This window comes from Acipenser ruthenus, chromosome 14, assembly GCF_902713425.1.
Source record: "Acipenser ruthenus chromosome 14, fAciRut3.2 maternal haplotype, whole genome shotgun sequence".
Classification (NCBI taxonomy): Eukaryota; Metazoa; Chordata; class Actinopteri; order Acipenseriformes; family Acipenseridae; genus Acipenser; species Acipenser ruthenus.
In genome coordinates, this window is record NC_081202.1 from 1,428,973 (window position 1) to 1,445,298 (window position 16,326).

The following is a 16,326-nucleotide window of genomic DNA, read 5'->3' on the forward strand; positions in this document are numbered from 1 at the left end:
GACATTTCAAACCGTTCTGTTGAGATCGCACGATCATTATCTCAGGATCTCGACATTTCAAACCGTTCTGTTGAGATTGCATGATCCTTATCTCAGGATCTCGACATTTCAAACCGTTCTGTTGAGATCGCACGATCATTATCTCAGGATCTCGACATTTCAAACCGTTCTGTTGAGATCGCACGATCCTTATCTCCAGTGCAAGTAAAACAAATACCTGGTCTATGTTTTGGACTGTTTGTTTCCTACAAAGACTTTGCGTTTAAACCAGCTGCAGTGCTGGTGCTGCAGTGCTGTTTCAGTGTGTTAACTGTGCCATTGAGAAGCATTGACACACCGCTGATGGATAAAACCCAAATGAATGAGCTAACGAGAACCTGTCCCCTCCCCCCAGGTGCACCAGGAGGTCAGCCTGCCGCAGGGCTGTGGAGGACAACCACTGGATCTGGAGCCTCAGCCAGGAGTGTGTCCAGATCACCGGCTACTCTCCAGAGAACATGAGCCGCATGCAACCCTCACGGCCAAGGGTGGCTATTGTATTTGTAATTGTATCTATTGTAGTCACTGATCTACGCCTGAAGAAATGGTTGTGTTGTACGGTCACTAAGCACACAGGTTCTTTGAATTTCAGGGGAGCAACACCAAAACTCCACCATGCAAAAAGACAGAATTTAATTATAACAGTTTATTACATTCAGATTTAACCAAAGCAATATCACAATAATTGTCTTATTACTGATGGAATAGCAGCACAGGTAAAATTAAGTTAAGCAGCAACTGTAAATAATAACTGCAGGGGATCTGCCTGCTGTTGTCTATGGAGCCCCAGATTGGACTCTTTTTGGGTGTGTCCTGAAAAATAAAAGTAGTGATGTCACCATGTAAGACACACCCACTCTTGAGTCTAGAAGTCCGTAAAACGCTGACTTCTGATTTGTTTTCTCTGTCAAGTTCAGTCTTGTATATCGTGCGAGAAGAATGAACACTTGTGTCGGTGGGTTTACAGAACTGCCGCCATCGCTGTGTCAAAGCCTAGTGTCCCAGAAACCATTGCGGGGGTGACTGCAATACATTGGAGACCTTGACATTGACCTCAGACCTAATATTGAGGTCATGTGACTTTTTAAAACGTTTACAATTGCTGTTCTGTAAAACCGAACCTACTAATGGCGCAGACACATTTTCTCCATTTTACTGCATGCTTTGTGACGACTCAAATTGATACGCAATTCCCCTTACATTCAACTCTTATCTTGAATTTACAGTCATGGTGGGGGTTGTGGAAGATCTCTGTTTGAATTAGCTTTGATCTGAGGTATTGCTTTTTTCATTTTCTAGATAGCCAGGATGAATAACTAACTAAGGCAATCATTTTTCCATTTTCAGGTCAGTATGACTTTGGTGCCTTTCCCGAACATTACAGAGAGCGATCAGCTGGAGTGTGATTTCGGAGGCTCTAAGAGTCAGGCTGTGATTGAACCGGGCAAGTCTATAACCTGCTCTCCTCCAGAGGTCGTCAATATCCCCCAAACACCTGAATCACAAGGTGAGCCTGCTAACCATGCACCCTGCTCTGCAGTGCACCCTGCTAACCATGCACCCTGCTCTGCAGTGCACCCTGCTAACCATGCACCCTGCTCTGCAGTGCACCCTGCTAACCATGCACCCTGCTCTGCAGTGCACCCTGCTCTGTGTGCACCCTGCTCTGCAGTGCACCCTGCTCTGTGTGCACCTTGTTCTGCAGTGCACCCTGATCATCTTGGATCCTTCTTGGTGCTTTACAGCAGAATTCAGTTGTTGTTTTACATCCTGCTGATAAAAAAAAAAATGATCGGACACCTTTTAAATTCGGTTTAGATAAATCAGTATTGTTTCATGGTTGCCTTTTCTCATCAATGACCAACAGTAAAGTGAGACATCTATATGGAAAGAGAACTCTGAACTATATCTATGTTAGTGAGGAGCCTGATTGTTCATTGTTGAAGGTATCTGTTTGTTTTTGTAATGAATCACAGCAAGTTAGTTACAAAAACAGGAGCTGGCTGTAGGACACGTGGGTTACAGGTTTAATTCTGGGATTGCCGAAGAACTCAAGCGGTTGTTAAACATGTGTGCTGAATGCCGTTTGTGTGTCAGATTTCGTTGCAGTGGAGGTAAAGTTGACCTTTAAGGATTCCCACGTGGAGCTGGCCGTCGGACAGTACCGCTTCTACGACTGCAGTGCGGCCGCAAAGATGCTCACGAACACACCGTGAGTACTGTGTCTGTCTCGTGGCTCGGACTGTGGCTGTATTATGGTTCACGGGCGCATCTTCTGTGGTAGCACTGTGGCAGCATGCTGATCCTGTGTGTTTTTTAACGCTAGGTGTGCCTCGTGTGTGACCAGCAAGTGGCGCTGTCAGTGGAACATCAAGGATCACAAGTGCAGCGAAAATGACGCTGAGACTCAGGACGTGTACGTCATAAAGCACGCACAGGTAAGGGTCAGAGGCCATGTGTGGAGTTTGTAGTCTAGCTTGTCCTTCTTTTTGTTCACTCTGATCACAAACTGTTTTCAAATTTTTGAAAATAAAATTACAAATGGGGACATTTCCCTTGCAAGTTGGGCCTGTGTTGGAAAGCACGAGGAAAGGTGGAGTGATGGACCTGCGTCTGTATCTCTGAAGCAGCACCTGTGACCTTCAGTACAGTCATTATATGTCAGCTTGGGTTGCAGATACATCCAGATCTGGACTCTGGTTACTTCTTGCTGTCAAAAAACTTTAGCTTTATTTTAAATAGGGCATAAAGAGCAGCTGTATTGATCTTCTGCTTTAGCTTTTTTTAAATATGTTAATCCCAGATGGAACTCTTTTTTTCCACATGTCATATGTCATGAAAATTCTGGCAGTGGAAAATTGGTAAGGCAAAAGACGCTGTGATGCATGTTCTTCATTTCTATCTGTGGCAACGTGCCCCGCCCCTGAGTGTATTTTTGTGTTTTATGTTGTATGTAGTGTGTAAATGTTGGTGTTTATGTACAAAGTGCACAGATTATAATGTGGGTTATGAGCACAGGTGATATAAAGTGTCATTTGTAGTTAGACACCAGGATGGCACAATCACTTCACATGCAAATTAAAAGGGTATTTGTATGGAAGCATGGGAAGGGCACAAATGAGTTCACGTGCAGATGTACCGAGAGTCCAATTGAATGATTGATTAGCAATCGAGTCTCGGTACAGCTGCATAAAAGGGGCTGTGTTCGGGGTTGTGTGTTCGTGAGTGGAGAACGGGTGAGAGAGAAAGGAGATATATATATATATATATATACAGACGTGCTCAAATTTGTTGGTACCCCTCCACAAAAATCGAAGAATGCACAATTTTCTCTGAAATAACTTGAAACTGACAAAAGTAATTGGCATCCACCATTGTTTATTCCATATTTAATAGAAATCAGACTTTTTTATTCAACATAATATTGTAAATAATAAAACAAATGAAAATGGCATGGACAAAAACGATGGGACCCTTAACCTAATAGTTTGTTGCACAACCTTTAGAGGCAATCACTGCAATCAAATGTTTTCTGTAGCTCTCAATGAGACTTCTGCACCTGTTAACAGGTAGTTTGGCCCACTCTTCCTGAGCAAACTGCTCCAGCTGTCTCAGGTTTGATGGGTGCCTTCTCCAGACTGCAAGTTTCAGCTCTTTCCATAGATGTTCGATAGGATTCAGATCAGGACTCATAGAAGGCCACTTCAGAATAGTCCAATGTTTTGTTCTTATCCATTCTTGGGTGCTTTTAGTTGTGTGTTTTGGGTCATTATCCTGTTGGAGGACCCATGACCTGCGACTGAGACAGAGCTTTCTGACACTGGGCAGTACGTTTTGCTCCAGAATGCCTTGATACTCTTGAGATTTCATTGTGCCCTGCACAGATTCAAGGCACCCTGTGCCAGGCGCAGCAAAGCAGCCCCAAAACATAACCGAGCCTCCATATTTCACTGTAAGTATGGTGTTCTTTTCTTTGAAAGCTTCATTTTTTCGTCTGTGAACATAGAGCTGATGTGACTTGCCAAAAAGCTCCAGTTTTGACTCATCTGTCCAAAGGACATTCTCCCAGAAGGATTGTGGCTTATCAATATGCATTTTAGCAAATTCCAGTCTGGCTTTTTTATGTTTTTCTTTCAAAAGTGGAGTCCTCCTGGGTCTTCTTCCATGGAGCCCACTTTTGCTCAAAAAGCGACGGATGGTGCGATCAGAAACTGACGTACCTTCACTTTGGAGTTCAGCTTGTATCTCTTTGGCAGTTATCCTTGGTTCTTTTTCTACCATTCGCACTATCCTTCTGTTCAATCTGGGGTCGATTTTCCTCTTGCGGCTGCGCCCGGGAGGTTGGCTACAGTTCCATGGACCTTAAACTTCCTAATAATATGTGCAACTGTTGTCACAGGAACATCAAGCTGCTTGGAGATGGTCTTGTAGCCTTTACCTTTACCATGCTTGTCTATTATTTTCTTTCTGATCTCCTCAGACTACTCTCTCCTTTGCTTTCTCTGGTCCATGTTCAGTGTGGTGCACGCAATGATACCAAACAGCACAGTGACTACTTTTCTCCATTTAAATAGGCTGAATGACTGATTACAAGATTGGAGACATGTGTGATACTAATTAAAGAAACTAATTAGTTTGAAATATCACTATAATCCAATTATTTATTATCTTTTCTAAGGGGTACCAACAAATGTGTCCAGGCCATTTTAGAATATCTTTGTAGAATCAGCAATAATTCATCTCTTTTCACAGCTTCTTTGCTTTATTCTATGACATACCAAAGGCATGCAAGTATACATGATAAAATAGCTTTTAATTTCATCACTTTTCAGGAGGAATGAAGCATTATTTCAATGAGCTGTAAGGGTACCAACAAATTTGAGCACGTCTGTATATATATAACAATTGCTATTTCGTACTGGAAGCTCCAGCACGGTACTTGTTTAGTGTTCGTCCACTTTTGTTTGTCTGTCTCTTTACTTTGGCCAACGCGCCGTTCTGTTTGTTCAGTCTGTGTTTTCTGTTTTGTACAACCTTTTTATTTACAATAAACCGGTGCAAGCAAGCGCCTTCATCATTTCATTTGAGTACTGTGTGCGTTTCTTTCTGGCCTGACGTCACCACTCTGTGTCACACTATCAAATGTGTGATTTCTGGCTGACACGGACATGCTTTTCTGTCCTTGGATTGCATATCCAGTAATGTTTGAGCACTACTTTAATCTCTCTCCCACACATGCGTGCATTCAAGCACACACACACACACACTGAATTTGCATGCCGAGATTATCAGTTGTTTATTATAACATTGTGTTTTGTTTTATTGTTTTCTAATTGTTTAGCCAATGAGCTGTCCTCGGTTTGAAAGCCCTTCCCATCCTCTGATTTCGGTGGGCTTGAGGACCAGCATTACCTTCACTGGGAGGAATCTGGATTTCTATAAGGCAAGTGGAGCAGGAATTCTAGCTTCATTCTTTGACTTGTGTGTACGCTGTATTGTAGCCTCCTCTGAGAGGCACACAACAGTCCTTAATAGTCACCCTGCACTGTCAGGGATAGAAATCACACTGTCAGCCTCGTAAAATAAATACACACAATGCAACAAATCAGACAGCTTTAACAATTGAAGTATATAGTATAATGTGTTGGTAATGTCTTTCCTGAAGCACTGTATACTGTAAAAGAGAGTTAAGGGATGCTTATGAACTTTTTTTAATTGATCCACGCACACTGGCACTAAAACAAAGTCCTGTTCCTACTCCCACAGGGCAAAACGTTCAAGATGGGCACTGAATTGATGGGCTCAACGGAGGTGGAGATTGTATTAAAAGAGGATCAAACCTACGAGTTCCAGGGTTACGAGGTGAGTGGTGCAGTTTTTCCTCATGTGTCTGCTCCCTGCAGCGTGTCCTGTGAAATGTTTTAACAGCTCAGTGTTGCAAATGTAAAGCGCACCCTTTTAAAAGAGAGATTTCAGTGGTGGTTTGAGCTGCAACCCCTCTTTCTTGTGATCTGTGATTAAATTAGACGTGATGCTCTGGCTCCCCCTTATGGGGAATGTTGCAGTAATTACATGTTTGGTATTCAGAGACACGTTTTGCAAGTTAAACACAATCCCTGTGTGCAGAGTCACTGTAACCCTCTCTTCTTTGTGTCCCTTCACACAGTTCTCCTACGATAAAGGGCAGATGAGGGATCTCCTGTTCTATGTGAAAGAAGGCAGTAATAAGATAGACAGCAATCTGAATGGTGAGCCTCATTTTCTTTTTTTATTGATCAGTGTGTAGCTGCTCCTGAAGTTACCATTGGAGACTGATCTCATTGGAAAACAAGTTAAAGGTGCAATAACACAGGCCCTGTGCAGTGAATTGCCAGGTTTTGAAGCTGCATTTGAACCCTTCTGCAACACCTCTGTACCAGACCAGTTTCATTTATACAGCATCCTTCATGTACTAGCATCCCAGTGCTTTACACAAATACACAGCGAGCCGAAAGAGCTCCAAAGTGCTCGCAGTGAAAGGCAAATGAAAGAGAGGTGTTTTGAGGTTAGATTTCAGTGACAGACTCCGCATTCAGGATAACATTTGGAAGAGAGCTCGAACAGGAGGTTTTTAATAGTTCTTGGAATTACTAAGAGGTCGTCATTTACCAATCTCAATGCACTGGCCAGTGTGTAGGCAATAAGCAAGTCCTGCAAACAGGCAGGGGCACAACCATGAATAGCCTTGCAAGTGAGGAGCAGCGTTTGAAAATCCAGTCCTGTGCACGCGTACAATTCTGAAAGAGCACACAGAGTATACTCTCTGTGTTAATGACAGCTGCATGTGAGGATCCCCAGTGGCAGTGCAGGCTGGGTGTTGATAGAACGCACCCTGCTCTTACACACACCTGCACTGTACAGCGGTTAAGGTGCTGGCTTGGGGACCACCAGACTGCAAGCCACCAGCTTTCCTGGACTATCTGAAAAGCGCTTTGTGAAGCACCTCAACTTCCATCTCTTTCTTCCCCTCTTCTCCAGTCACCTTGTATAACTGTTCGTTCGGACGAGAGGACTGCAGCCTGTGTAAAGCCGCGGACCCGAAGTATGGCTGCGTCTGGTGCAGTCACCCCAAGTCCTGCCTCTACAGCACAACCTGCCCAAGAGAGGAGGAGCTGTGTCCGATGCCAAAGATCCTGGACGTGAGTTCAGCTGGAAACACCTCTCCCTGAAAGGACTGATAATATAATAATAATATCTTTATTTTTATATAGCGCCTTTCATAGTGGACCACCATCACAAAGCACTTTACAGAGGTGCATTATATGCAGAGTCACTTACAATAGGACATTGACTTAATATCTCATCCGCAGGACGGAGCACAAGGAGGTTAAGTGACTTGCTCAAGGTTACACACAGTGAGTCAGTCTGTGGCAGAGGTGGGATTTGAGCCAGTGACCTTTTGGTTACAAGCCCTGGACTTTAACCACTGGACCACCCTGTGGTGCTTTTCCCTTGGCTGCACAGCTCTAGAATATGTGCAATTGCAGCAAACCTGTATTTGCATTTTAAAACACGATACCTGGCACTGCAATCAGTTAAAAAATGTTCTCTATAATTTTTATCTATTTCCTCGCCATATTACTTTCACTTCCTGGGTCATTTCACCTCAGCAGTGTAAAATTGCAGGCTTACTATAATATGTGTTTCTGGCGGATTCATCTAGAACTGCTGAAACAAAAAGCACAACACTGGGGAAATGATGTCATTGTTTTGATCCTCGACAGAAGGATATTGGTCTCATGGTGGTGTAGTTGAACTTGTCAAGGCAGTAGTCCTGGGATTGTGCAGCGCAGTGAGGGTTACATTGTCTCCTCTGTTTCAGATCGTGCCTCATAACGGTCCACTGGAGGGAGGCATCTCTCTGACCATCAAAGGGTCCAACATGGGAATCAAGAAGGAGGACATATGGAACATCACTGTGGCAGGCGTCCCCTGCCGACATGAGGCGGACAGATACTCTGTGTCCACCAGGTACAGGACAGCAGGTCCTATCAGTGTGCAGGGCATGCTGGGGATCAGTGTGCAGGGCATGCTGGGGATCAGTGTGCAGGGCATGCTGGGGATCAGTGTGCAGGGCATGCTGGGGATCAGTGTGCTGGCTGTCAGTGTGCAGGGCATGGTGGGTGTCAATTTGCAGGGCATGCTGGGTTGATGTGTGTGTGTGTGTGTGATTTTTAATAGACAAGGATTTGCTTCACAATGGGATGCTGTTTCTCATTTTCAGTGTTATCTGTGAACTTGATGCAGTCACTGAAATGAAACAAGGGAGCGTGAGGGTGATGATGGCTGATGGAAATACGGGGGACTCTGACGTGGAGTTTGCCTACAGGGTAAGGAGGAGAGGCTCCCTCTCCTGTTCGTTTTATGTTTTTGTAGTCACAAAAACATGTTTGAAGATTCTACTGGCCATGATTGTATCAGAGTTGTAGCTCTCACTTGATGAAAATAAGACTCCAATTGAATAGCAGTTTGCTCCATTTCAGGTTTTACTATGAGTTTTTAATAAGACACACCTGAGCTTGTTATCTACAGGGTTAATCAAGCACATACAGTACTACAACCTGGAATGGGTGGTGAAACTGCTATGCAACAGGAGTCTTGTTTCCATCCTTGCCTTCATGAAGCTTCAGTTCTGTTACTGCTGTTAAAGCCACTTGCTTACAAGACTCCACATGGCATTTCATTGCATTGCTGTGTGCAGTGTAAGTGTGTACCTGGTGTCGGGTGGAGTTGTGTTCATGCCTCTGATGATGTTTGAATCATTCCCAGCCCTCCTGTGTGCAGTGTAAGTGTGTACCTGGTGTCGGGTGTTGTGTTCATGCCTCTGATGATGTTTGAGTCATTCCCAGCCCTCCTGTGTGCAGTGTGTAAGTGTGTACCTGGTGTCGGGTGGGGTTGTGTTCATGCCTCAGATGATGTTTGAATCATTCCCAGTCCTCCTGTGTGCAGTGTGTAAGTGTGTACCTGGTGTCGGGTGGGGTTGTGTTCATGCCTCAGATGATGTTTGAATCATTCCCAGCCCTCCTGTGTGCAGTGTAAGTGTGTACCTGGTGTCGGGTGGAGTTGTGTTCATGCCTCAGATGATGTTTGAATCATTCCCAGTCCTCCTGTGTGCAGTGTAAGTGTGTACCTGGTGTCGGGTGGAGTTGTGTTCATGCCTCAGATGATGTTTGAGTCATTCCCAGTCCCTCCTGTGTGCAGTGTAAGTGTGTACCTGGTGTCGGGTGGAGTTGTGTTCATGCCTCAGATGATGTTTGAATCATTCCCAGTCCTCCTGTGTGCAGTGTAAGTGTGTACCTGGTGTCGGGTGGAGTTGTGTTCATGCCTCAGATGATGTTTGAGTCATTCCCAGTCCTCCTGTGTGCAGTGTAAGTGTGTACCTGGTGTCGGGTGGAGTTGTGTTCATGCCTCAGTGCTGTGATTTATCAGGAGCCTAAACCCCAGAGCGTGACTCCGAAGAAGGGTCCGCGAGCCGGTGGGACCTGCATCACAATCGAAGGATCTGATTTGAACATTGCGACCAGAGAGGACCTGCGCATTCAGATAGCGGGAGCCGACTGCACCGTGTAAGTAAAGCACTGCAGCGAATTGAGTGATTATACAATACAATACAAATGTGTTTGTATATAACGCCCTCCCTTCACGCCATGGCATCCCAGAGTTAAAAACAAAGTGAGAGCTCATATGTACAGTATGATGCCAGCTACAACCAATTATGTAAAAGCACACGTTTTCTGTTAGGACATAAAAGAATCCAGCGTTTCAGCCTGCCTGATGTCAGCCGGGATAGAGTTCCACGAGCGAGGTGCACAGCAGCAGAAAGCAGCCGCTCCAGCTGATTTAGTTTAGCTTTCTCTGATCTCAAGGAAAATGCAAATAAATAAGGAACATGCCGTTTTAAGCTCTTTGTGGATATGTTGAATATCATTTTGAGTATTTTGTATTAATTTTTTTGACAGGTTGAAATTTGACAGTGAAATTGTGTGCAGGACAGGTAAACTGCCACCTAGTTCAGCGATTGGGCCCTATGATGTGGTGATGAACTACGGGAAGCACACGACGAGGCGTGTGTCTGGATTTGAGTTCTGTGAAGACCCGACAGTCACTACATATTCCCCTGATGCCAGCTTTATGAGGTAGCGTTTATCCGCTCTCATCTGCAGTCTGGATGATTAAACACTTTGAGAGGCTGGCTTCATACTTGTGCACAGCTGTTTTTTACTAAAAAGATCACTTTGACCTCCTCTATGATGTTCACCGCGGTGACGCGCATCACACACTCGTTCACATTTATTTTACTTCACGTTTACAAACGATTTGATTTCACATCACCTTTTTGTTTTTATTCACAGAAACACACATTTCTAGTTTAAAATGAAATGTAATCTTTCTTTGTTTTTATGTTTGCTCTGAAATAGTCCTAAACGATACCTACACAGTTGACTGTTTTCTGGTAGCATTTTCAGGTTAAATGGAGCTCAACCTTTATTTGAAAAACTACTTCCCAGATGTATGTAATCAGACTCCACAGTTTAGACCCATTCCAGATTTTATTACGAGCTTGATTAGCCAGTGTGTGTATAGGTAACAAGCTCAGATGTGTCTTATAGAGCGTTCGCAGGTTGAACAAATAACTTCCAATGATCAATAGGCAATCTGCATATAGTAAAACCAGGACTGGATCAAACTGATATTTCATGGGAGTCGTCTATTCATCCCTGTCATGGTAAAATCCCAGTTGGTACCCTTTTAAAAATGCACAACTAGGTAGAAAGCGATCCGCAGTGTAACTTTGTTTTACCGGCCTGTTTCAGTGGGGGAGACTCCTCTCTGTGACAGGGACTGGATCCGCAGTGTAACGCTGTTTTACCGGCCTGTTTCAGTGGGGGGAGACTCCTCTCTGTGACAGGGACTGGATCCGCAGTGTAACTCTGTTTTACCGGCCTGTTTCAGTGGGGGAGACTCCTCTCTGTGACAGGGACTGGATCCGCAGTGTAACTCTGTTTTACCGGCCTGTTTCAGTGGGGGGAGACTCCTCTCTGTGACAGGGACTGGATCCGCAGTGTAACTCTGTTTTACCGGCCTGTTTCAGTGGGGGGAGACTCCTCTCTGTGACAGGGACTGGATCCGCAGTGTAACGCTGTTTTACCGGCCTGTTTCAGTGGGGGAGACTCCTCTCTGTGACAGGGACTGGATCCGCAGTGTAACGCTGTTTTACCGGCCTGTTTCAGTGGGGGAGACTCTCCTCTGTGACAGGGACTGGATCCGCAGTGTAACTCTGTTTTACCGGCCTGTTTCAGTGGGGGAGACTCCTCTCTGTGACAGGGACTGGATCCGCAGTGTAACTCTGTTTTACCAGCCTGTTTCAGTGGGGGAGACTCCTCTCTGTGACAGGGACTGGATCCGCAGTGTAACTCTGTTTTACCGGCCTGTTTCAGTGGGGGGAGACTCATCTCTGTGACAGGGACTGGATCCGCAGTGTAACTCTGTTTTACCGGCCTGTTTCAGTGGGGGGAGACTCATCTCTGTGACAGGGACTGGATTTGCAGTGATACAGAAAGCCTCCATGAGAGTTGTTGTCAATCCCGAACCTTCAGTCAGTAACATCGGCACGGCTCCAACACACAAAGAGACGGTAAAGGACTTTCTTCTCCTGCTTGCTGTTCCCTCCTGCACTGTCCTATGACCCCGGTCACGAGAGCTGAAGCAGGCTCACTCTCTCTTTCTTCTCCTGCTTGCTGTTCCCTCCTGCACTGTCCTGTAACCCCGGTCACGAGAGCTGAAGCAGGCTCACTCTCTCTTTCTTCTCCTGCTTGCTGTTCCCTCCTGCACTGTCCTATGACCCCGGTCACGAGAGCTGAAGCAGGCTCACTCTCTCTTTCTTCTCCTGCTTGCTGTTCCCTCCTGCACTGTCCTGTAACCCCGGTCTCGAGAGCTGAAGCAGGCTCACTCTCTCTTTCTTCTCCTGCTTGCTGTTCCCTCCTGCACTGTCCTGTAACCCCGGTCTCGAGAGCTGAAGCAGGCTCACTCCCTCTTTCTTCTCCTGCTTGCTGTTCCCTCCTGCACTGTCCTGTAACCCCGGTCACGAGAGCTGAAGCAGGCTCACTCCCTCTTTCTTCTCCTGCTTGCTGTTCCCTCCTGCACTGTCCTGTAACCCCGGTCACGAGAGCTGAAGCAGGCTCACTCTCTCTTTCTTCTCCTGCTTGCTGTTCCCTCCTGCACTGTCCTGTAACCCCGGTCTCGAGAGCTGAAGCAGGCTCACTCTCTCTTTCTTCTCCTGCTTGCTGTTCCCTCCTGCACTGTCCTGTGACCCCGGTGTGGAGAGCTGAAGCAGGCTCACTCTCTCTTTCTTCTCCTGCTTGCTGTTCCCTCCTGCACTGTCCTGTAACCCCGATCTGGAGAGCTGAAGCAGGCTCACTCTGTCTTTCTTCTCCTGCTTGCTGTTCCCTCCTGCACTGTCCTGTAACCCCGGTCTCGAGAGCTGAAGCAGGCTCACTCTCTCTTTCTTCTCCTGCTTGCTGTTCCCTCCTGCACTGTCCTGTGACCCCGGTGTGGAGAGCTGAAGCAGGCTCACTCTCTCTTTCTTCTCCTGCTTGCTGTTCCCTCCTGCACTGTCCTGTAACCCCGGTCTCGAGAGCTGAAGCAGGCTCACTCTCTCTTTCTTCTCCTGCTTGCTGTTCCCTCCTGCACTGTCCTGTAACCCCGGTCTCGAGAGCTGAAGCAGGCTCACTCTCTCTTTCTTCTCCTGCTTGCTGTTCCCTCCTGCACTGTCCTGTAACCCCGGTCTCGAGAGCTGAAGCAGGCTCACTCTCTCTTTCTTCTCCTGCTTGCTGTTCCCTCCTGCACTGTCCTGTAACCCCGGTCTCGAGAGCTGAAGCAGGCTCACTCTCTCTTTCTTCTCCTGCTTGCTGTTCCCTCCTGCACTGTCCTGTAACCCCGGTCTCGAGAGCTGAAGCAGGCTCACTCTCTCTTTCTTCTCCTGCTTGCTGTTCCCTCCTGCACTGTCCTGTGACCCCGGTGTGGAGAGCTGAAGCAGGCTCACTCTCTCTTTCTTCTCCTGCTTGCTGTTCCCTCCTGCACTGTCCTGTGACCCCGGTGTGGAGAGCTGAAGCAGGCTCACTCTCTCTTTCTTCTCCTGCTTGCTGTTCCCTCCTGCACTGTCCTGTGACCCCGGTGTGGAGAGCTGAAGCAGGCTCACTCTCTCTTTCTTCTCCTGCTTGCTGTTCCCTCCTGCACTGTCCTGTAACCCCGGTCTCGAGAGCTGAAGCAGGCTCACTCTCTCTTTCTTCTCCTGCTTGCTGTTCCCTCCTGCACTGTCCTGTAACCCCGATCTGGAGAGCTGAAGCAGGCTCACTCTCTCTTTCTTCTCCTGCTTGCTGTTCCCTCCTGCACTGTCCTGTAACCCCGATCTGGGGAGCTGAAGCAGGCTCACTCTGTCTTTCTGTTCTGTGTTTGTGTTCACAGATAGAAGTGATGGCAGAGTTCCAGAACGAGACAGAGCTCCAGTTCCACTCCCCGGTGATCCCCGAGATATTTCAGAACCACGACTTCCACACTGTGATTGTCCTGGACAATGTGGAGAAGACCCTGCAGACCTTCAAGTACTACCCAGACCCCACCTTCAACAAGAACGAGAATGGCATCATCCCCTTTGAAAAACACATAAACATCAAGGTGAATGTCATTGGCTATCCTCCCCTTTGAAACACTCATAACCATCAAGGTGAATGCAGACACATTTCTCCCTGTCATTGGCTATCCTCTGGTCACAGGCTATTTAGCTCCTTTTATAAATATGGTGTAAATGAGACTTCCATTGCACAGCATTTTGATCAATTCCTGGTTTCACTAGTTTAATAAGACACACCTGAGATTGATTTGCCACAGTGTATAGGTAACAAACTCCTAGTAGAAAAAACCTGGAATGGGTGAAATTGATAAGCAATAGGAGTCTGATTTCCACCTTGATCTGGCCACTTTGGCCACCAGGCACTGGATAACACATTTTCACTGAAGGAATCCTCTTTGTAGCTTACAGTATAAAGACATTCTGACAGAAGCGCTCAGTGAAGACATGCGGTCAGTTTCTGTGTTGATAAGTCTCTTTTAAAAACCCTGTGTGTGTCTCCTCAGGGCGAACGCTTCACCAGTGCAATGACTATGCAGGAGGCACAGGCCTACGTAGGAGATGCAGAGTGCACTATCGAAGCCTTCCAAGACAACTCGCTGCTCTGTGAACCACCTGCAACTAAACCCCAAGTCCTCTCCAAGAGATTCAAGAGGGAGGCGGACGCCAGCATGCCCGAGTTCTTGGTAAGACGGGTGTGACTGGAAGACTTACTTATGTAGCTTGGCGTTTGCAACTGCGTAGGCCTGTATCTCCATTTTATCAGTCAGTGTAGTTTTGTACTCTAGTGGGTATCTCTGTTTTGTCAGTGTAGTTTTGTACTCTGTGGGTATCCTTTTGAAATCTTCTCTTTGTTGTGTTCAGGTAAAGTTTGGTGCAGGAAGGTGGGTGCTGGGCAAGGTGAATTACGACTCCTCTACGAACATGCTGCCCCTGCACATCATCTTGCCTGTGGTGCTAATCCCCATGGTGGCAATCATCGCCATCTCCGTGTACTGCTACAGGTAACCTGCAGGACTGCCCCTCCTCTTCAGGTGCATGTTTAGCGCACGCTGCCCGTCCACCTGCTGATCCCTGGGAATGTCTCTTTGTTTCAGGCGGCAGAGCCAGCAGGCAGAGCGGGACTACGAGAAGGTGAGGCATCAGCTGGAGAACCTGGAGGAGAGTGTGAGGGATCGCTGCAAGAAAGAGTTCACAGGTGAGCCCTGGAGTGGCAGGGAGCATGGAAGCAGGGACAGGGGGGCTCAATCTTCTGATCATAGACCCCCACTAGCACACATTTTGGACATCAGTGCTAATCAGGCGCTGTAAAACCAGCTGAAAGGTTTGTAAAAATCCTATGTTCCCCTTGGTCGGTGTACAATTAATACAAAGTGTGGCTGCTGAGGGTACTGAATAATACTGAGCCACTGTGGCTGGCTTTCCCAAGTAAAGAATAGTCACACAAGCACCAAAGGACTGCTGCTTTAGAGGAATTGCAACTTCTGTTAAAAATGTTTTTGCCAGTAGAAGCCAGCTTGTGTCTAAACCTCACATCCCTTCTCCCCCTCCCTCCCTCTCAGACTTGATGATTGAAATGGAGGACCACACCAGTGATTTGAACGAGGTGGGGATTCCCTTCCTGGACTATAAGACCTACACAGACCGGGTCTTCTTCCTGCCCTCCAAGGATGGGGTGAACGACGTGATGATCACGGGGAAGCTGGACATCCCCGCGGGCCGCGAGCAGACCGTGAGCCTGGCGCTCAATCAGTTCTCCAACCTGCTCAACAGCAAGCCCTTCCTTATCAATGTACGCCTTGCAGTCTCACACCTTGCCTTTGAGGCACTGGACACACTCTTAATGTTGAAAACATAGAAACCTGCTCTCTTGCAGACCTCTCTTCAATTGCAGTTTTATTGTAAACGTTAATGTTTTTTTTTTTTTTTAATGCTTGTTGCTGGATTTGTAAATATTAATCGGGAACATTGTTATGGATATGAATATGATTTCTTGATCCCGTCTTGTTTACAGTTCATTCGCACGCTGGAGAGTCAGCGTGATTTCAACGCCCGTGCCAAAGTCTACTTTGCCTCCCTGCTCACTGTCGCCCTCCATGGCAAGCTAGAGTATTACACTGACATCATGAACACCTTGCTGCTGCAGCTCATGGATCAGTATGTGGCCAAGAACCCCAAGCTGATGCTGCGTCGGTGAGTGGAGCACATGGGCCAGCTTCTGCAGGGCAAAGCAGGAGGGCTTTAGAGCTATTACCAGGGCTGGGGGCAACTTCTGTTCTTCGATTCCAATTCTCACAGTGGCAACAAATTACTTCAATTGAAGTCACTGTTGGTCAATTAAAAGCAGTTGAACAATCACAACAATTATGTTTCTAGAATATCAATTCCAATTCCTAGGAAAGTTACAAAATAATGTTTCTGGTTTTGAGAGCAGCTGGGTTTACGATGATGATGGTGTTTCTGGTTTTGAGAGTAGCTGGGTTTACGATGATGATGGTGTTTCTGGTTTTGAATGCAGCTGGGTTTATGATGATGATGATGATGATGATGGTGTTTCTGGTTTTGAATGCAGCTGGGTTTACGATGATGATGATGATGATGATGATGGTGTTTCTGGTTTT

At 46.5% G+C, this 16,326-nt stretch overlaps 1 protein-coding gene across 1 annotated transcript in view; it reads left to right on the forward strand.

Annotated features, from left to right (window-relative positions):
- LOC117419764 (plexin-B2-like) overlaps positions 1-16,326 on the forward strand; it is a 92,917-nt gene that overhangs the window by 54,260 nt on the left and 22,331 nt on the right. Inside the window, exons 6-24 of the mRNA XM_058985495.1 lie at positions 395-527; positions 1,387-1,546; positions 2,137-2,251; positions 2,366-2,477; positions 5,381-5,482; positions 5,806-5,901; positions 6,206-6,287; positions 7,057-7,217; positions 7,901-8,049; positions 8,303-8,408; positions 9,508-9,644; positions 10,038-10,214; positions 11,587-11,713; positions 13,543-13,752; positions 14,212-14,391; positions 14,570-14,709; positions 14,803-14,903; positions 15,268-15,497; positions 15,720-15,898. Of these exons, the coding sequence (XP_058841478.1) occupies positions 395-527; positions 1,387-1,546; positions 2,137-2,251; positions 2,366-2,477; positions 5,381-5,482; positions 5,806-5,901; positions 6,206-6,287; positions 7,057-7,217; positions 7,901-8,049; positions 8,303-8,408; positions 9,508-9,644; positions 10,038-10,214; positions 11,587-11,713; positions 13,543-13,752; positions 14,212-14,391; positions 14,570-14,709; positions 14,803-14,903; positions 15,268-15,497; positions 15,720-15,898 (2,697 nt within the window). The remainder of the gene's footprint in view (positions 1-394; positions 528-1,386; positions 1,547-2,136; positions 2,252-2,365; positions 2,478-5,380; positions 5,483-5,805; positions 5,902-6,205; positions 6,288-7,056; positions 7,218-7,900; positions 8,050-8,302; positions 8,409-9,507; positions 9,645-10,037; positions 10,215-11,586; positions 11,714-13,542; positions 13,753-14,211; positions 14,392-14,569; positions 14,710-14,802; positions 14,904-15,267; positions 15,498-15,719; positions 15,899-16,326) is intronic.